The sequence below is a fragment of the Corythoichthys intestinalis genome, chromosome 12 (assembly GCF_030265065.1).
Source record: "Corythoichthys intestinalis isolate RoL2023-P3 chromosome 12, ASM3026506v1, whole genome shotgun sequence".
NCBI classification, from domain to species: domain Eukaryota; kingdom Metazoa; phylum Chordata; class Actinopteri; order Syngnathiformes; family Syngnathidae; genus Corythoichthys; species Corythoichthys intestinalis.
In genome coordinates, this window is record NC_080406.1 from 8080893 (window position 1) to 8102629 (window position 21737).

The 21737-nt window shown below is 39.8% G+C and overlaps 1 protein-coding gene across 5 annotated transcripts in view; it reads left to right on the top strand.

Annotated features, from left to right (window-relative positions):
- il1rapl1a (interleukin 1 receptor accessory protein-like 1a) overlaps positions 1 to 21737 on the top strand; it is a 628485-nt gene that overhangs the window by 543155 nt on the left and 63593 nt on the right. For all 5 annotated transcript variants that reach the window (XM_057852783.1, XM_057852785.1, XM_057852781.1 and 2 more), the window contains exon 7: positions 19310 to 19442. In XM_057852783.1, the coding sequence (XP_057708766.1) occupies positions 19310 to 19442 (133 nt within the window). The remainder of the gene's footprint in view (positions 1 to 19309; positions 19443 to 21737) is intronic.

Genomic DNA, 21737 nt, shown 5'->3' on the forward strand with positions numbered 1-21737 from the left:
CAACTTTGGAAAAGGTGGTCCCAGCTCTTTTCAGATCATTGACCAACTCCTGTCGTGTAGTTCTGGGTTGATTTCTCACCCTTTTTAGGATCATTGAGACACCACGAGGTGATATCTTACATTGGGCTCCACTCCGATTGAGATTGACTGTAATGTTTAGCTTCTTCCATTTTCTAATGATTGCTCCAACAGTGGCGCTTTTTTAGCAAGCTGCTTGGCAATTGATCCATCGCCCTTTCTAGCCTTGTGGAGGTGTACAATGTTGTCTTTGGATAGCTCTTTGGTCTTGGCCATGTTACAAGTTTGAGTCTTATTGATCGTACGGGGTGGACAGGTGTCTTTATGCAGTAGATGACCTCAAACAGGAGCATCTGATTAAGGATAATACATGGAGCGGAGGTGGACTTTTAATGGGCGGACTAACAGGTCTTTCAGGGTCAGAATTCTCGCTGATAGGTGTTCAAATACCTATATGCAGTTGTATTTCACAAATAAATCGTAAAAAAAACATGCATTGTGATTTCTGGATTTTTCTTTTTAGATTATCTCTCTCACAGTGGACATACACCTACGATGAAAATTTCAGACCCCTCCATGATTTCTAAGTAGGAGAACTTGCAAAATATCAGGGTTTTCAAATACTTACAGTAGGGCAAATAAGTATTTAGTCAACCACCAATTGTGCAAGTTTTCCTACTTAAAAAGATTAGAGAGTCCTGTAATTGTCAACATGGGTAAATCTCAACCATGAGAGACAGAATGTGGGGGGAAAAAAACAGAAAATCAAATTGTTTGATTTTTAAAGAATTTATTTCCAAGTTAGAGTGGAAAATAAGTACTTGGTCACATACAAACAAGATAGATTTCTGGCTGCCAAAGAGGTCTAACTTCTTCTAACGAGGTCTAACGAGGCTCCACTCGTTACCTGTATTAATGGCACCTGTTTTAACTCATAAAAGACACCTGCCCATAAGCTCAGTCAGTCACACTCCGAACTCCACTGTGGCCATGACCAAAGAGCTGCCGAAGGACACCAGAGACAAAATTGTAGACCTGCACCAGGCTGGGAAGACTGAATCTGCAATAGGTAAAACGCTTGGTGTAAAGCACAGGTGTCAAACCGATTCCAGAAAGGGCCAAGTGGGTGCTGGATTTTTCTTCCAACCGATACCGTGCAGAGAGTTTAACCATTGAACTTCCTACTGAAACTAGCAGCACCTGACAAAGTTTAACTGATTACACATGTAAAGATCTGATTGGTGAAAAGCTGTCCTCTTCATTGGTTGGAAAGCAAACCAGCACCCACTTGGCCCTTTCTGGAATCGGTTTGACACCTGTGGTGTAAAGAAATGAACTGTGGGAGCAATTATTAGAAAATGGAAGACATACAAGACCACTGATAATCTCCCTCGATCTGGGGCTCCATGCAAGATCTCACCCGTGGCGTCAAAATGATAACAAGAACGGTGAGCAAAAATCCCAGAACCACACGGGAGGACCTAGTGAATGACCTACAGAGAGCTGGGACCACAGTAACAAAGGCTACTATCAGTAATACAATGCGCTCCAGGGACTCAAATCCTGCACTGCCAGACATGTCCCCCTGCTGAAGAAAGTACACGTCCAGGCCCGTCTGCAGTTCGCTAGAGAGCATTTGGATGATCCAGAAGAGGACTGGGAGAATGTGTTATGGTCATATGAAACCAAACTAGAACTTTTTGGTAGAAACACAAGTTCTCGTGTTTGGAGGAGAAAGAATACTGAATTGCATCTGATGAACACCATACCCAATGTGAAGCATGGGGTTGAAAACATCATGCTTTGGGGCTGTTTTTCTGCAAAGGGACCAGGACGACTGATCTGTGTAAAGAAAAGAATGAATGGGGCCATGTATCGAGAGATTTTGAGTGAAAATCTCCTTCCATCAGCAAGGGCATTAAAGATGAGACGTGGCTGGGTCTTTCAGCATGACAATGATCCCAAACACACAACCAGGGCAACAAAGGAGTGGCTTCGTAAGAAGCATTTCAAGGTCCTGGAGTGGCCTAGCCAGTGTCCAGATCTCAACCCCATAGAAAATCTGTGGAGGGAGTTGGAAGTCCGTGTTGCCCAACAACAGCCCCAAAACATCACTGCTCTAGAGGAGATCTGCATGGAGGAATGGGCCAAAATACCAGCAACTGTGTGTGAAAAGCTTGTGAAGAGTTACAGAAAACGTTTGACCTCCGTTATTGCCAACAAAGGGTACATAACAAAGTATTCAGATGAACTTTTGGTATTGACCAAATACTTATTTTCCACCATGATTTGCAAAGAAATTCTTTAAAAATCAAACAATGTGATTTTCCGGGTTTTTTTCCACATTCTGTCTCTCATGGTTGAGGTTTACCCATGTTGACAATTACAGGCCTCTCTAATATTTTCAAGTGGGAGAACTTGCACAATTAGTGGTTGACTAAATACTCATTTGCCCCACTGTATTTTCTTCACTGTATGTTTTTTTTTTTCATTGGCTGCAATTGACAGCAATAGATATCCAATCCATTTTAACTGGGAGAACTGGAAGCGATTATCAATCGAATTGATGTCTATCTAAATGTACTTGGTAAATTAGAGGTTGGTCATTCAGCTTATTGGCCTGTGAGAGGTTTGTTTGGCTGTTCTTTTAGCTACTTGGACAGTGTTACTTAGTTACTCAATAGGTCTGTGTCAGTGGGCTGTTTGGTTGTTCATTTGTCACTGTAAGTTTGTTGGGGGCAGAATTGTTGGTCAGTTCGGGTGCTTTTGCACATATAGGTCATTTGTTTTTTTCCGATTCAGTGGCTGAATCGATACAGTTGTCTCCTTTTCTGTTTGGGTCCAGAAGGCAACATACTAGAATATAAATAAACATCTGTGAGTCGTCACTTCATTGGTCAGTCATTTAGGTGGTCAGTTTTGGGACTGTTTATCTGTGTGGCCAGTTTGTTTGTGTCTGTCTTCACGTTGCACATCAGTTATTTTATTGGTTCAGTCAGTTAGTGGGTTTGTACATAAAACACTCAAAAACCTGATAATGAAAACCTCAAACAATTTGAATTACTTTCTGAGATACTTAAAAAACAATTTCAGTATATCAATAAAGTTTTGACGTGTAGCCAGTTGCTCCCTAAAGCAAAATATCAAGAAAAAGATCCCAATTTGTCGCTGCAATGAAAGAAAACTCTTTAAAACTGCTTATAGATCTCACTTGTCTATCAAGTCAATGGCCAACACTTGGGAACGGGCGCACTCAGATGTGTAATAGCCCAAAAGCATTTTTTTCCCCCCATTTACACTATGTTGCGTTATCATCATCTTCTGTCTTATCTATGAAGTTGATGATGTGGCTGCCACAAAAAAAGAGCATTAGGGCTTGTATGTGCATCCAACCGGGAGCAGCGTGAGGCCCTCAACCATTTCCTGGCATTCCCGGGGCGCTCGGCGGAGACTTCCTCGGCGGGTCGCGGCTGCCAGCAGCACGACACGTCTAATTTGCAACTGATGTGTGGGATTAACTAACAGCTGATAAACAGAGAAAGGAAATGCGGCAGCTGTGACACACGCAGCTGCACAGTGTGCGGCTTATTTGCATGTTTTCCACACAAATGAAGTGTTTGCAGAGAGTGGAGATGCGCATCGTCAAAGCCTATACGTTTGTGTTGTGTTAGTACACCGTGTCGCCACTTGTAGAGTCTGACTGTGCGCAAACAGCAAGCTGCGAGAGGTTGTTGAACTTTGGAAATGTCAACCGGGGCTCCGAGCAGACATTATCCCCTCGGCATCCTCCGTGCGTAGAGATGCTAAAACCCTCTTTAAGTAAGGAGACCAGACAGCTCGTTGTCCTGAAAATACAGTTTAGGTGACCTATGAAAAACACCTTGATGGGATTTTGAAAGCATCCGCTAGGGATGGGAATTAATACGATTTTTAGGATTCCGATTCCATTATGGATATTGCTTAACGATTCGATTCTTTATCTATTCTCTTATCGATTCTAATTTGGGGAAAAAGAAGAACAAATGTTTGGATTGGCATCGAGTTTGTTTAATCAGAAGTCACAACCTTACAAACTCTCAACGAGGTCAAAAGAGGCCCAAAGCTTCAATGTTAACTGTGGCAATAAGTGGCAAATGCACAAGAATGTGTAACACTTTACTGAAACATTTTTCTAATAGAAATAAAAAATATTGGTATATATTGGCATCAGGGCCGGCCCAGCCTGTACGCAGACTATGCAGCTGCATAGGGCCCCTGACCACTAGGGGGCCCCCAATCTGGCAATTGTTTAATTTATATTCTATTTTGTTTACTACAGTTTGCTTTATTTGACTTTTGTGAGTTTTGATACTTGATTTTAAGCTTAAAAAATGAAAGTTCTTCCTTAACTTCTTTCTTTCCTCTTTCAGAAAAAGGTTTGGCGCTATCTACTGTAAGTACTGACAGTCATTTGGGGTGAGAAGTTTGAAGTATGCAGTGCAACAAAATCTGATTAATATACAAAATATGGACGTATGGGTTGGATTGCATGTATGGGTTTCACAGTACACTGTGAAGAAATGGTGGGCCAAAAATATGGGCCCCTTTGCATTATTTTGCTTAGGGCCCCCAAATGGCCTGGGCCGGCCCTGATTGGCATATAGGTCGTTGTTCTGCCTTTGGCAATATGTGTTAAAGCAGGGGTCCCCAAACTTTTTCCTGTGAGGGCCACATAACTTTTCCCTTCTCTGATGAGGGGCCGGGGTCAGTTTGTAACAGAAAAAGTGTGACGATTGCAGGAGTGCCTAAATGTAAAAAATTAGTTTTTCAGAAAGCCACAATCAAATAACCCTTTCTGGATTCTTCACGGAACAAAAGTAAATAAAATAAAAATTATAACATAATATAACAATAATAATAAATAAAAATAACACAATTAATTAAATATATAATAACCAAATAACCCTCTATGAAAAAAAAAAAAAAAATCAAAATGCTCTCTGGTATTGTTCAGGGAGACGGACCAAATGTGGAGGCCCGCGGGCCGTAGTTTGAGGACCCCTGTGTTAAAGTGTATTACTTACCATTATATTGAAATGCATGCCTTTTAGTTTTTATGGCGCTTTCACGCTAAAGTGGGGGCGCCCTTGCGCTTCCTCACGCGAAGAAGAACGCGCTCACGTGAAGAAGTGCCGCATTCAAGCGAGTGAGCGAGTTAGTGAGAGAGGGAAACACTGCTATGAGCCTACGTTCTTTGTTAATGTTTGTAAACTATCTAGAGGCAACGCCTGTATGTATCATCTTTTGTGTTGTTGTTGTGTGTTTCCACTCGCGATCGGACACTTAAATCCAGTTGTGCAGTGGCTGGAACGATGTGCTAATGCTAGCGAACTCATGCTAACTGTTTGTCTTATTATTGTATTAGCAGCTAATCATCGCTGATTTACATTGATGCGAACCTGTTTGTTATTGGGGAGGAAATTGATTTGTTTCATTTCTATTTTTAGTTTCACTCTTCAAGTGATGGTTGAATAAAGTCAGCAAATTATACCAACATCTTCTGCATCGTCATTTGGGAGTTTAGCTAGCTGTATAGCCATGACTGAGCCTTAGCGTCTCTGTGAGGACAGTACAGTCGTATTCCCTCCCAATGCAGTTATCTCCACCTTGCAATGACTGCAAGTCGCTTTGTTGTAATTTTTCCTTGTGAAGCGAAGACACACATTCGAGTGTTCGAACCTATGTGCTGTCATTGTTATGTTTACGGCTGCAATGCTCGTGCTAAACCATCGTAACCTCTCATTTTCACCCTCTTTCCTGGTGAAGTGTAGCCAAACTTTGAAGCGAGTGGTTCTTGGCGCCATGCTAGTTTGATGCGTCTGGACAACAAGACACGTCACGTCACGACGCAATACGCGTCTTTAGGAATCGTTAAAGGGATCGTTAAGACTTTCATTGTGATGTCAAGGCCTCGAAACACTAGGAACCGGTTCGGAATTGGAATCGGATTTCGATTCCCATTCCTAGCATCCACACACTGTTAATTTTCCATCAGTTGTCAAGCAGTTGCTCCAGAAAGTCATAAAGTTATCAGGTAATTTGTTGGCTGGTCATGTGTCAGTCATAGACTTCATTATCGATTGGATACTACTATGGATACTATTGATAGGACACTGGGCTCAGGCCGATTTTCAAAAACTTAAAATTCAAATAATTTCAAAACCATAGCCGCTAGGGACCTAAAACCAAAACAGGCACCTCCCTTTAGGCATATATGAGTCTCCATGAGCAGCGACATAAAAAACAATTCAAAGTCGTTCCCTAATAGAATCCCGATTACCGTAATTTCCCGAATATAAGGCGCACCCGTGTATAATGCGCACCCCATATTTACTTTTAAAATCTAGGAAAAATTATTGTACCCGTGTATAACCCGCACCCTAATTTTAGCACCAATGAATAGAAGAATACAAGAAAACAGAGCTCGTCTACAGATACAGAAATTTCATTTTACTGACTGGTAAAACACAGCACAAGCATAGAAACTGTTTTCAGGCTTGTTTGTGTTTTCTGCCATATATATACTATATATATATTTCTGTCTCCATCCATGTACCCATGTATAATGCGCACCATGATTTTACAAGTTTATTTTGGGGGGGAAAAAAGTGTGTGTTATATTCGGCAAATTACGGTAATTAATTTTTTAAATACAGCAAAACTTAAAATGACTTTAAAATTCTCAAATCAAATTTTAAGCTAGATGCACGCAATTCTACAAATGCAGACATAATCACCTATATTTTCAGTATCAATAGCAATATTCAACGTATCATATAAGTTTTTATATTTAGTGTTTTCAACAGCTAATAAATCACCCAATTTTCAGATCAGGAACTTATTACTTGAGGAAAGCATGCAGAATCATCTTAATTTTATTCAACAAAAGCATAATTATAATTTTTTTCTGCATTTAGGTTAATTGGCGTACCGCACGTTTGCTCATTAATAATCATGACGTTAGCAATTGTTGCTAGGCTGCTCAAGCTTGCGTTTGTCCCAATTATAAATGCATTTAAATAGTGTACGAACGAGATGTTTACTGAGCTAAACCTACCGATTCTGTCCGAAAATGATGTCCCTGGTGCCAGATTCACCGCTAAAGATTTGGAAGAACATACAAATGTTCAATTCAAGCGATGGCTTGAGTGTCCAGGGCTGAAAAAGACGGGAAAAAGAGACGACCTGATCCAGATGTAGCTTTTTTTATCGACACCTTTTCCTTGTGTGCATTGCCTTACGCCACTGACAATGACATTCTCCTGTTTCAACAATCTATCCTTTAACACCATATGCCCTGTCTTTCTTATATATTATATCCTCCGGTTGTCTTATGTCTCTGACCGTTCTTTGGGGTGATTTACATTGCTATTTTTTGTGTAGCTTTCGCAAATGCTACTCAGTGACAGCCAACGAACACTTTTAATTTTTCCACTAATAACAAATCTTAATTCTATAATTTATTTACACTTCCCACCTACTAAAGTTGTTTTTCTACAACATAAAAAGTAACAGCAGTGGCAGTCAGATACCATTTTAATTTTTTTCAGGTCATCCATAAGACAGAAGCAGCACGGCAAAACGCAACGCTAAAAAAGTAAAAATATCAAAATGTCTTACCTCTTCATCCTCTGTTGGACCATAGCCCTCAGAAAAATGTTTACTGCATATGAAAGGTAATGGCTTCACCTTGCTGGCGTTAAACTGGTCTTTTGGACGTTGGCGCAAGTTGATCCATTCTTCACATTTTTTCAACTGGTGATAAATAAAAGGGGTCCGAGAACAGAGCCTTGGGGAACCCCGGAGAAAAGGGGAGAAATATTTGTAAAAAAAAAAAAAAAAAAAAAAAAATCCTGAATATAACTGGGTGCGGACAGAAAGGTATGAAACCAACCAATTGAGGAATGTGACGCCAATCTATGAATGAGCATGGAGTTGCTTACTGTGTCAAATGCTGCGGTTAGATCTAGGAAAATAAGTATAGAAAAAGGCCCATTATAGCATAAAGTGATTATCGTAGTCTTTCATTTTATTCAACCAATGTGTGGCATGGCAGCACAATGTCCTCCCCACTGTTCTTATGTTCTTAGTTTGGATCGCAGCTCCACACTTGCATTGCTGTAATTGCACAGCGAAAGTACCATAATCAACTTTACTTCAACAAAGAAATTCACTTTCCTCTCATTCTTCTTTAGACCACACCATACCGTCTTCTAATATACAGTGTAATGAAAAAGTGTCTGAACCTTTTGGAATTTCTCACATTTATGCATAAAATCACCATTAAATGTGATCTGATCTTGGTCAAAATCACACAGATGAAAAAACAGTGTCTGCTTTAATCATTGTCTTGTTGCAGCATCCATCCTCTTTATAGCTTCAACTATCTGACAGATGGCATCAGGTAAAACTATGGAGGTAGATTTGTGTCTTTATTATCAAAAAAAAAGTTGCTTCAATCAAAATATATATTTTCAATCGAAGAAAAAGTCACTTCAATCAAAAAAAGGTGCTTTAATGCAAAAATAAATTTGAAACTCAAAAAAATATATTTGAAAACTATTTTATCTTTGATTGATTTTTTTTTATTTTTTATTTAAGTCGTTTTTTTCTTTGACTGAAACAACATTTTTGATTGAAGTCATGTAATTTTGCGTTTGGACCACATTTTGGCTAGGGCATTTGTGTCTTTATTATTCAATCAAAAATAAGTTGCTTCAAACAAAAAATATTTTAAAAATTCAATCATAGAAAAAAAAGATTTGAATGTGAAATAATATTTGAGACGCAGAAATTCGCATTTGAACACTTTATTTTTCATTCAAACTGTTTTCTTTGATTGAAGCAATCCTTTTTGTGTTTGAGCCATATTATGGGTAGGACATTTGTGTCTAAATCATTCAATCACAATAAAAGTTTAATACAAAAAAAAACTATTTTTAATCAAACAAAAAAATAATTTGCAAAAAAATTTTTTTGAAAATATTTTTTTTAAATTTGAAATATATGTATTTTTTATTGAAGTGTCACTTTTTTTGAAAAGCAAAACATTTTTAAAGTCTTTTTCTTTTTCTTTTTTTTGAAGTGGAAAAAGTTTCAAAGGCACTTATTTTTCGATTGAATCATTTCGACACAAAGATTCAACTTCAACGCTACTTCCGGCATGTTTGAGTGGCAGGTGACTACGCCAGTGGCATAAAAAGTATGAAGCAAGAATAATGGCCACCAGGGCTCAATCCAGCCATCGGACTCTGCTGGAGTCCAAGCCGAATATCTTTCATTAATGATTGCAAGATGTCCAGTCCCTGATTTACCAAAACAGCCCCAAATCATGATGTTCCCTCCACCATTCTTCACGGTGGAGATGAGGTGCTGATGTCGGTAAGCTGCACCATTTTTCCTCCACACATGACCATGTGTGTTACTCCCAAACAATTCAACGTTGGTTCAGTCAGTCCGCAAAATATTTTGCCAAAACTTCTGTGGAGTGTCCAAGTGCCTTTTTGCGAACATTAAACGAGAAACAATGTTTTTTTTTAGACAGCAGTGGCTTCCTCCGTGGAGTTCTCCCAAGAACACCATTCTTGGACATAGTTTTACATATAGCTTATGTGTGCACAGAGATATTGGACTGTGCCAATTATTTCTGTAAGTCTTTAGCAGACACGCTAGGCTTCTTTTTTACCTCTGAGTATTCTGCACTGAACTCTCATCAAAACAATTCTTACCAGGTGTGTGTTTTATAGAGGGCAGGGCAGCTTTAAACCACTCCCCAGTGATTGGGCACACACCTGATTTAAATTGTTTAGTAAAAATTTGTTTCAATTAGGGCTGTCAAACGATTAAACATTTTAATCGAGTTAATTACGGCTTAAAAATTAATTATTCGTAATTAATCACAATTCAAACCATCTATAAAATATGCGATATTTTTCTGTAAATTATTGTTGGAATGGAAAGATATATACGGATATATACATTCAACATACTGTACATAAGCACTGTATTTGTTTATAATAACAATAAATCAACAAGATGGCATTACCATTATTAACATTCTGTTAAAGCAATCCATGGATAGAAAGACTTGTAGTTCTTAAAAGATAAATGTTAGTACAAGTTATAGAAATTTTATATTAAATTTTATGTTAAAACCCCTCTTAATGTTTTCGTTTTAATAAAATTTGTAAAATTTTCAATCAAAAAATAAACTAATAGCCCGCCATTGTTGATGTCAATCATTACACAATGCTCATGGGTGCTGAAACCCATAAAATCAGTCGCACCCAAGCGCCAGCAGAGGGCGAAAAAACACCAAAAAAACACAAGTAACAAGTGGACGTTACGCTGTGCTGTCATTATAATCTGTTTGAGCGGGGCACGTGCGTTAAATGCGTCAAATATTTTAACGTGATTAATTTAAAGAATTACCGCCCGTTAAAGCGATAATTTTGACAGCCCTAGTTTCAATTGCTCTATTAGTTTGTTTAGGCAAAAGAGTTCAATTACTTATTTTCCCCCTTCTGTCATTGTTTGCCTGCTATCCTCATTAAAATATGACAACCTTTAAATGTTTGGGTGGTTTTAGTTAAAGCAGACACTGTTTTTTTATCTGTGTGATTTTGACAAAGATAAGATCACATTTGATGGTGATTTTATGCAGAAATGGAAGAAATTCCAAAAGGTTCAGATAGTTTTTCATATCACTGTACTTCATTTAGAACAAGATCCTCTTTCCCATATATGTGTTCAACGGGGCCGGATGTATGTGGGGGCCGGAGTGGGCACGGCCCACCCAGACGTGAGTTGTGCCCACCCAATCAAAATGTCGGGAATATCTATTGTAGCGTCGCACTGGATATAAAGAACGCACGGAGAGTTGGTCTCAACTACTTTTTTATTGCAGGATTAACGGTTACTGTTGGCCACAACCAAACCGAATAAGCAATCAAAACAAAACAAATCTGCGCGCTTCCTCTCTCTCCTCCAGACACATTCTCGCAGTCGGACATCCGGGCATTAATGACGTCACCAGTCATAACAAATCGTCACCATATTGAAATGGGGGCAAAACACGAGCATTGTAGTACAAACGCGTTGAACTTTTGTCTTATTCGCGCTCTTTTTTTCCGTCGGAATGACTAAAAGTTGCCGTGTTGCGGGTTGTAACACAAGGAAGAGTTCGGAGCCGCATTTGAAGTTCTTCATTCTTCCTCGTGAGAAAAAAAGGACAAGCAAATGGCTGAAAGCAATCAGAGGAACAGTAAAAGACGCCATTCTCGCCAGTGGGAACCTAAATCCAGGCAGTGGCAGTGGTTATTATTACCCTAACCGACAACTCGCAAAGCGTTATTTTTCTTTTGCCGTGAACTGCTCTGATCGGTCGATCGGTATATTATTGGCCTGGTGGGAAATGGTTATTTTGCCGTGACGTGTTCACGGCTAAATAACACTTGGAGGCGAATTACCGGTTACGACAGAAATAATCTCTCCGTATATACTACCAGTTTTAGTTCCACACAGTACATATTCCACGTAATTGATAAATGTCAACTTACTGGGTGACTTTATGAGGCAGTTGTAGATGTTCCCGAACTCCAACGCAGGCAATTCCTTTGGATTGTTTATCCAGCTATCAGCTGCGACCTTGTATTGGCAGATTTGCAGCCCAATACACGCTAATTTAAAGTTGTATCGCCTCCTCGCGTCTGTCGGCAGTGACTCGTGATAATAATAAGTCATGTTTAAGACGTTTTTATGAAAAAAAAAGACGCAAAACACAGCTGAAACACATGAATTTCAGACGTTTGTCTAATGCTAGACAGTCATATTTTTCAGAGATCATTAGTAGAAACACCAACAATACTTGCACACTATTTTCTGTTGTTGACAAACTGACAAACCTACAAGCATCAATACCTCAGGAATTGGCATCTGAGGTGTCCTGTAATGATTTTGCAGAATTCTTTACACACAAAGTACTAAAGATTAGACAGACTGTGTGCAACTCCAGATAACAATTGTTACACTAAATGCCTCCCAAAATGTCCCCCACGTCAATCTTAGACAGTTTAGCCTCTTGGACTATGCCACTTTAACATAAATTGTGTCAAAATTAAAGCCCACAACATGCTGCCTTGACATCCTTCCTTCAAACTTTTTCAAAACTGTTTTTCATTGCATAGCCCCAGACATACTTCAGATTATAAATACTTCTCTCCAAACAGGAGAGTTTCCACAGACTTTTAAAAACTGCAGTAATAAAACCTCTCCTAAAAAAAAACTAATCTGGATGCCTCCATCTTTAGTAATTACAGGCCAATATCAAATCTGACATTCCTGGGGAAAATTATCGAAAGGGTTGTGTTTGAACACGGTTGATCACAACGTACTACTCAGCAGATTGGAACAGTGGGTAGGGCTCACTGACACTATACTTCAGTGGTTCACATCCTGTTTACATGATAGGGATTTCTTTGTGTCAATCGGAAACCATCAGTCAGAACGAACCAAATTCACGTCTGGAGTCCCTCAAGGGTCAATTCTTGGACCACTCTTATTTAACATCTATATGCTTCCCTTAGCTCAGATAATGGAACAGTATGACATTTCCTATCATGCCTATGCAGATGACACACAACTGTACATTTCTGTGTCCCCACATGATTATAGTCCCTTAGTCTCCCTGAGTAAATGCGTTCATCAAATCAATGAATGGATGTGCCAGAATTTTCTCCAGTTAAATGTGGAGAAGACAGAGGTGATCATTTTTGGGCCAAAAAAGGAAAGGTCAAAAATAGGCAGGCAACTTAGCTCAATGTCACTTACAGCTACAAATCAAGTCTGAAACCTTGGCGTAATTATTGACTCAGACCTAAAATTTGATAGCCATCTAAAGTCCGTCACTAAATCCGCTTATTACCACCTAAAAAATATAACCAGAATTAAGGGGCTTCTGACTCAACAAGACATGGAAAAACTTATGCATGCATTCATTTTCAGCAGATTGGACTATTGCAACAGTATATTTACGGGTCTTGATAAAAAATCAGTCAGGAAGCTGCAGCTAGTACAGAATGCTGCAGCCAGAGTCCTCACAAATACAAGGAAGCTGGACAACATTACACCGGTTTTGAAATCGCTACACTGGCTTCCAGTGAGTCAAAGGATAGACTATAAAATACTACTGCTCGTCTACAAAACACTTAATGGCCTTGGACCAAAATACATGCTTGACTTGTTAGATTCCTATGAGACATCTAGACCCCTAAGGTCGTCTGGAACCGGTCTTCTGCATGTTCCAAGAACAAGAACCAAGCAGGATGAGGCAGCATTTAGTTATTATGCTCCTCACCTCTGGAACAAGTTACCTGAACGCCTGAAGTATGCTCAAACTGTTAGCTCTTTTAAATCAGGGCTAAAAACGCTTTTGTTTAGCACTGCATATCCATAACTGTCTATATATTTCAATCTACTTGCTTTCTATTCCTCTTGTGCTTATCTCCATTGCTGATTTCAATTATTATTATTAGTAGTAGTTTTTGTTTTATTTTTATTTATTTATTTTTATTCTATTTGTTATTAAATGTGATTTTTGTGTATAATTTTATTTCCGATTTTGATTGTCTTGGTTTTTACGTTGTATTGATTTAAATGTGATTTTTATGATTTTTATGTGATGTAAAGCACTTTGAATTGCCTTGTGTTGAATTGTGCTATATAAATAAATTTGACCTTGCCTTGCCTTGCCTACAGATGTTTACTTGTGCGCGCCCCCATCTCAAAATGGCGACACGTTGCTATTCGAGATGACGTCATCGTGACATCACGCTGACTGCGACAATAAGTAGATGAATGAAAATAAATGAATAAATAAACCCCCCAAAAATGAATGCCGCCTCAACAGGACACAAGTCAGTGTCCTACTTGCACCGGTCCCAAGCCCAGAGAAATGCAGAGGGTAAAAAAAAAAAAGCCTGCATTGGGGGTGCCCCCTCAAGATTTCTTAGTGCCCACCAGAGCTAGACTTTTTCATTGTCTGTCATTTTGACTGACAGGGTAAAAAAAATCCGGTCATAATCTATTTTTACCCGTCACTTAAATTTTTAAAATGATAATAATGACATTTTCACGAGTATTTAGTTTTCATTCATTTTTAATTAATATTCTGTCCGAACAAGCTTAACAGAGAATCCACACCGTGCCATCACACATCAAGGAGATGAATATGTAACTTTTTCTCCGCAGTGACAAAAACAGCTGACTGTTGCCCCAGTAGGTAGCCTACATATGGAACAATGAAATTAACAGTTCACCTGCTGTGGCCTGAACGCAGTCTCACACCTTCCTCCTTTTGTGCATGGACTTGAATTGCGTACCCGCTTGTGCAGTCCCTCTTTTTTCACCTCTTTTATCAACACCATCGTCGTTTTGGGGCTTTTTGAAGAAACTTCGGACACTCAGTTGCCTTGACATTTTTCCGAGTAAGGCCAACGACATCATGCATCAAGAGAAAATAGCTAATTAATATGCTCACTCGCCACCCTGTGGTCTGGGGTGTGAATTGGAACCTGTCAAAATGACAGATGGACTTCAGTTTTTTCCGTCACCGTTTTAAAAATCCAGTCAAAGACGGAAAATATTCGGTTAACGCGACCCCTGGTGCCCACTCTGGTTGGTAAACATAGATCCGGGTCTGGTGTTCAATAATATGTTAGGATTTATTTTTAGACTTTGATGGTAGGTGGATGACTGGTTAGCATGACGCCTCACAGTTCTGAGATCAAGGGTTCAATCCCGGGTTCCGTATGTATTATGTATGTTCTATGTTGGGATGCTTTGGTTTTGCTCCTAGGCCCATTGTAAAATCTCTGTTCAATTTAGTTTTGCATTTAGATTTAAAGTCAATCCACATCTTTATTAGATAATTAATGCATTTAGAGTGCTAATCTTGCTTTATTGTCTTTGAAATAGATTCAGTGTCACATGTCGAGTCCATTCACTTCACCCTTTCAAAGTTTCTTAGATATGTATTTTTCTATTTTTGATGTAATCCTGACAAAGAAGTTATAATGAAAACATAACCTTGCTGACAGAGGTAATGAATACCTCTTTGAGACTGTCCATCAAAACTGAGCGTTATTATCTTTGTGAAGGCAGAATTTGTGATGAGATCTCGTGGGATTGTGCAAGTGTAGGTACGGTGAAACAGCGCCTCCTACCTCACGCTTGGCTTTCATCTCAGATCACATGCCAGGCAGCGAGCCACTGCAATGTCTCTCCTCCCCCTCTCCAGCCTATCATGACTTATGAGTCTGCCTCATCCGTGTGTTGTTTACATGTGTGCTCCCCACTTGCAATGCATCTTGCGAGAAGGAGAAAAAGAGTACGCTACCGACCTTGCGGTTAATCAGCCCCTTACATGCACACGTTTCTTCATGACGATTATCTTTTTCAGAGGCTAAACATCATTACCTTAATGTTATCGAATCTGTTTTTAATGCCACATAAATCCATTTTTTTCCTGCTTAACTCGTCTGTGGAGATAAACAGAAAATCAGTCAATACACACTAGTTGTAGACACGGACTTCTGATCGTCCTTCATGAGCAGAAACAGCTCGAAATAAAAATAAATGTATCGTCAGCCGCCCCTCACTTCCGATGGACTCTTTTCCTTCCTCTCTTCCGACAGTAGAAGCACGGTCTCCAAGGGGGGCTTTAGGAAGCTGTTGAGTGCCCTCGTGTGTTCATTAAAGTTTGCACGCCATCATTTAAGGGTGCTTCTGCTTGAGCTGTTATCACTTAAGAATCTCTCACTCGGGCCTTGCCCTCGATGGTATTGTCACGCAGTCTATAAGCTATTCAAGTGAGGCGCTAATGCACACAATATAGGAATATTTATTGCACTATCTTCTGCAATTTTCTGAAAAAGTCCCTTTTCACTCTTTAGCTAGGTTCATACCACAGGTCTTAATGCACAAATCTGATTTTTTCGTGGTTTTCTGATACGTGTAAGGCATTAACTTGACGATCTGAACAGTAAAAGCCGTGTAGAAGTGGACCATTGCAAATCCGATCTTGGTGAATTTCAAATGTGGTTTTAAATCCAATCTGGGTCACATTTTTCTGGAATATCTGAGCTCTCAAGTCGCCCAAAGTGGTATTCAGCAACCACTGATGACATTAATTTTTTTTGTTTAGCAATGGGTGAATTCACACAATGAAATAGCGCTGCCAATGCACAACAATTCAATTCAATTTTATTTGTATAGCCCTATATCACAACAAGGTTGTCTCAAAGGGCTTTGCAGAGGCAATATTATACACAGTCAGAAACAGCAGATTAATTAAATAAAGTTCAAGTCCTGGGCATCCCCCATTCTTAGACCCTCCATGTCAGCAAGGAAAAACTCCAAAAACTCTTTGGGGAAAAAATGAGAAACCTTGAGGAGAACCACAGTCAGGAGACATCCAACCCCAGGACGGATAGACAAGATGCACCAGGACTGCTAATGGGAATTAGCAGATAGAGTTACAGTTTGTAAAGATGCAATAGAGTAAGGGAACAAGAGGAGGTCCATCTAGCCAGATGAGACGGGGGGGTCAGCCAGGGGTCCAGATAGTCAGGAGGCTGCGGCTGAAAAATAGCCCCTTCTCAGAGGGATGAGGGGAAAGTGCTCTCTTCTATTAGTTCAGATTCAGAATATTTATTGTCATTGTCACAAAAAGCACAACGAAAGCGTCCATACAGCTCATGCAGCTAAGTTGGTAAAGTGCAAAACCCATAAAATAAATACCCATCAGTACCAAGTGTAAATATCAGTACCAAGTTCCTGTTAAAAGTCTCGCTGCTGCGTTCTGGACTAGCTGAAGACCTTTTAGAGAACTTTTAGGACAAGCTGCAAGTAGGGAGATACAGTAATCCAATCTAGATGTAACGAACGCGTGAATTAATTTTTCTCCATCGTTTTTGTAACAAAATGGCATGAAAAGAAGTTGAACTCTTTTTGTCCTCATCCTCCTACTACAATTCTGTGCAAGCATTCCATTTCTTCCATACCTGCCATAGTTTCAACATAAATCCATGGACAGCGACGCCACAGACCTCCATGTTAACAATGTTAGCATATGTTGGAGCTTCTATCTTGTGACGTACAGTGATCCCTCGCCACTACGCGCTTCAAACTTTGCGCCCTTAGTCCATTTCTGGTGGGGTTTTTTTTCAATTAAAAAATAAATTAATATGAGCCTTCCCAAGCCGATCACGTAGTCTCATTCTCCCTCCTGCTGGTCTTTGTTGGTCAGGCAGTGCACTGGAGTTGCTTGTTAAAGATGATTGACAGATGTTTAATGTTTGATCTTGCCACAGCCACAGATGATTGGAAGCCAAAGCGGAGGGGGGGTAGCTACTTTGCGGTTTTTCACTTATTGCGGCGGGTTCTGGTCCCCATTCACCGTGAAAAACGAGGTATCACTGTATTTTTGTACATCTACACATGCTGGTCACTTGACTCCACTCGATTTTGTGATGTGTCTATTATTGGTCTTCTACGCATACGTGACGTTTTTCGGGCCGTGATTGAAAATCTGAGCGGGTATGCACAAAGACCAGATATGACAAAAACTTGGATTTATAGATCTAAGACCTGCGGTGTGTAATGGTTGCCAGTCGGGGACCTGGCAAGCACAGTAATAGGGTGGTAGGTGGGTCCCACACTTTTTCTCCATGGTGTAGCCTACTCTTCGCCTGGCTGCGGGTTGTAGGGGTGAGCGAGGATTGGGACTGTGGTCCCGCGCCGCCCCACGGTGGCTTCTCGGCGCTCTCCTGTTTGTACACTCGCCTCTCTTTTCTACCTGGGTATCCTCCTCGGGCCCTGGCACTAGTTGCTGGCCGGATGCCGGTGGGTCGGTGGGGTGTCGCCCACTCCGATTGGGAACCCTGTAATGCCCTGGGCCAAGTTGGCCGTGTGGGTTTCGCGGTGCGCCGTGTTGGTTGGGGGGTTGCGGCAGTGGCTGTGGGGCGGGCGTGGGGGACGGCGGCACATCTCCTCATCCCTTCCCTGAAGGCTGGCTAATGTCCGGGGGACCATCCTGGGTTCCGAGGGGATGACAGCGGCATCCTTGCTGGAGCCGCAGGAGGAGGTACGGGCTGCGCTGTCTCACCCTCCCTGATTGGCTAGGGTGCAACTGTGGCCTTGGAGCGGCCCCTGCGCAGCATTTCCACTTCTCTTCAGGACTATCACACGTCTGATAGGATTCAAGCATGACTGGATCCAATTAGACTTACTCAAGTAGAGAAACAATCAGTTACAGCAAGGGTCTCCAACCCAATCCTCAAGGTCCACTGTGATCCTGGTTTTTGTTCCAGCAGATCCAGCACAGACAGTTGAACCAATGAGGCTTCTGCTAAAACAAGCCACACCTGACTGCAATCAACTGATTGCACTTATAAAACACCAGATTGGTGAAAAGGTGTTATCATCATGTTTGGTTTGAATAAAACCCTGTCCCCACAGCGGGCCTTTGTGGAGTAGGTTGGGGACCCCTGGAATCCAGGATTAGGGATCAGGCAGCATAGAATAGGATGTCAACATTGTGATTCACATAATACTGTTTCCCCAAACAATTTCTACTCAGTTATAAGGTGAAGTATTTTCTTTGGGTCTTTTTTAAGAGTTTGGCTGACACTTTTGGTGACGTAAGGTCAGTGTGGACACCAAACTGCAATTGGCGATGGACGTAGCACGAGCGACGCATTGTCACGCCACATAGTGAATGCGGCATTAGCTTGGCATCCTTTTGAAACTAAGGAAATATATCAAAGCAAATTAAGGCGTTTCATTTGTGCCTCGATTCCTTGACACTATGTTTAAGTGAGTTATGGAGTTTTATCTGAAGTGGTTCTTTGTATTGGTATTCAGAAACCTTTCGAGGGATCTTTGATTACTCACACAATTTCACGATTTGTGACATGATAACTCTGCAATAACTGATAATCTACCTCCAGTCACTTTCCAATTAATATAATCATTATTACATTCTTCTCTTTTATATCACTGTACACATGCTTTGGTAGCATCACTCAAAAAAAGCACAACTTAATGACATGGGAGACGATAGTTTGACTCTTGATGTACATAAATCCCAAACTTTTCACATGATATTATTTGCTGTGTCATCAAAAAAGTGAACTGAAATCAGGTGAAGGAAGGTACAGTTTACTTGAACGTGGTGTCTCTCTGGTCTTTGCAGGTGGTGCCCTGAACCTAACTTGCCGGGCGTTTTTCGGCTACAGCGGCGACGTCATCCCACTCATGTACTGGATGAAGGGAGATAAATTCATCGAAGATCTAGATGAGGAGCGAGTGCAGGAGACTGAAATCAAGTAAGGAAAACAAATGGACAATTAATGTGAATCCCTAAGTTCTAATTGCGCCAAATTAAGAACTAACGACATTAGCCTGTGTGGTTAGCAAAGTAATGTTTCTTCCACAAGGAAGTGGAATGTCACGTTAAATTTGTGAACTAACTTGACGATGAAGTCGTTGAAGTAACATTAACCAACATAGAGTCAAAGTAAATTTGTAAGTTAAAGTAACAAGTCTTTTTTTCAAACGTAAGTTCACAATATTAGCTAACAATAAGACAAGCAAAGTAGGTGGCTGTAAAAATTTAGTTAAAAATTCAACCATAATGACATTGTTATCAACTTTTACAATTAGCAGTTAGCACTTACCCGACAATTTTATGAATTGGTTAAATTAGCTGACGAATGAAAAACTTTAATTTACTGAAGTCAAAGTAACTAACAATAAATCGAGACAACAGGTGCAATGAAGACATGAGGTAAAGAGGTGGACAATAACCTGACATTAGATTGGATTAGCAGACAAATGCCTCTTTAGAAATCAATGAATTCAGAAGTTAGCCAAGTCATTTCTCTGTATAAAAGCTGTGCTGCCTCTTAAAAATATGGCGGAAAACACTCAGGTGACTTGAAGTTCCGCTCTGAGACCCCTAATTTGGCCAAATATCATAATTGTCCGATATGCATGTGTGATACATCATTGGAAAGCTTAAAATCTCAATTTTCTGGGGGAAGGAAATTTTTGAACAGGAGGGCATTTAAAAAAAAAAAAAAGTTTTTAAACAGCAAAACCCTATCTGGAGATGAGAACATGCGAGAGCAGAATTACAGACGCCATGACTTTAACGAGATATTATTGCGTACTTACCTTGTTTTGGTCCAAAACCTCAAAAGCATGTATCACTGATTGTCAAGACACAGCTGTGAATGGCCACAGCTGTTTTTGGGGGGGGGTTTTATGGGTGTAACATGGTCATATAACAAGATTCACGATGCAGAAATCGCAGACGCCAAGGAGTAATCGAGATTTTCATTTTCATATATTTACCTTTTTTTTTTTTTTTTTCCCTCAATTTTGTTTGGATTGATTATTTATCATCTAAAATATTGGGAGTAATGCAACATAACGAAAAAAAATACAATTAAGCGATAGTCATGAGGTAGATATCCGTGACTATTTTAGAGACGCCAATTTTTACATTGTGACTAGGGTTGTTCCGATCATGTTTTTTTGCTCCCGATCCGATCCCGATCGTTTTAGTATAGATATTTCCCGATCCGATTGCTTTTTTTGCTCCAATCATTCCCGATAATTTTTCCCGATCATATACATTTTGGCAATGCATTAAGAAAAAAATGAATAAAACTCGGACGAATATATACATTCAACATACAGTAAATAAGTACTGTATTTGTTTATTATGACAATAAATCCTCAAGATGGCATTTACATTATTAACATTCTTTCTGTGAGAGGGATCCACGGATAGAAAGACTTGTGACTTTGTATATTGTGACTAAATATTGCCATCTAGTGTATTTGTTGAGCTTTCAGTAAATGATACTGTGGCCATGCCCAAATGCATGATGGGTGGATGTAACACGCCTTTAGCAACCATGACTGTGCGTAGTGGTACCAATTGATATATCTGCGTTGGGAAATAACATAGGGTGTTAAGAAAAAGATCAGTTGCTACCTTGCTTCCCCACATTGCTTCCCACGATATTTCTAATCGTAGGGAGAGGGATTGTAAGGCTTTAGCCAATTAAAAAAAGGCTCCCAAAGCTGCCAAAATTCACTCTACTCATTTTATGCTGCCTTTTAGCTCTCTATATAGGTAAAACGGCGCCATTACAGATTGTGCGCGACAATGCGTGAGTGGGTCGTGCGGCGCATGAATTAATTGCATTAGATATTATAACGTGATACTTTTTTTTTTAATTAATTACCGCCATTATCGGGATAAATTTGATAACCCTATCTTAAGCCTAAACTAAAAACTCTGGATGAGTGTAACATATTATGTCTGTAACGTTAAATATAATTAGAAAACGATTTAATTCATATATATATATATATATATATCCAATATTTTTTTGCCGATTCCAATACTTTGAAAATGACGTGATCGGACCTGATCGGTCTAATTGAGACGTAATTTGTTTAAAACTTTAAAATACACGAGTAAATAATTTTATAAAGTCGCTTTTTTTTTTAAACAAAATATTATACATCAATTAATGATTCTAAGCTAAAAATGACAGACATTTCGAATAATCAATATAATTACTTACCTTTTTTCTTTATGGCTG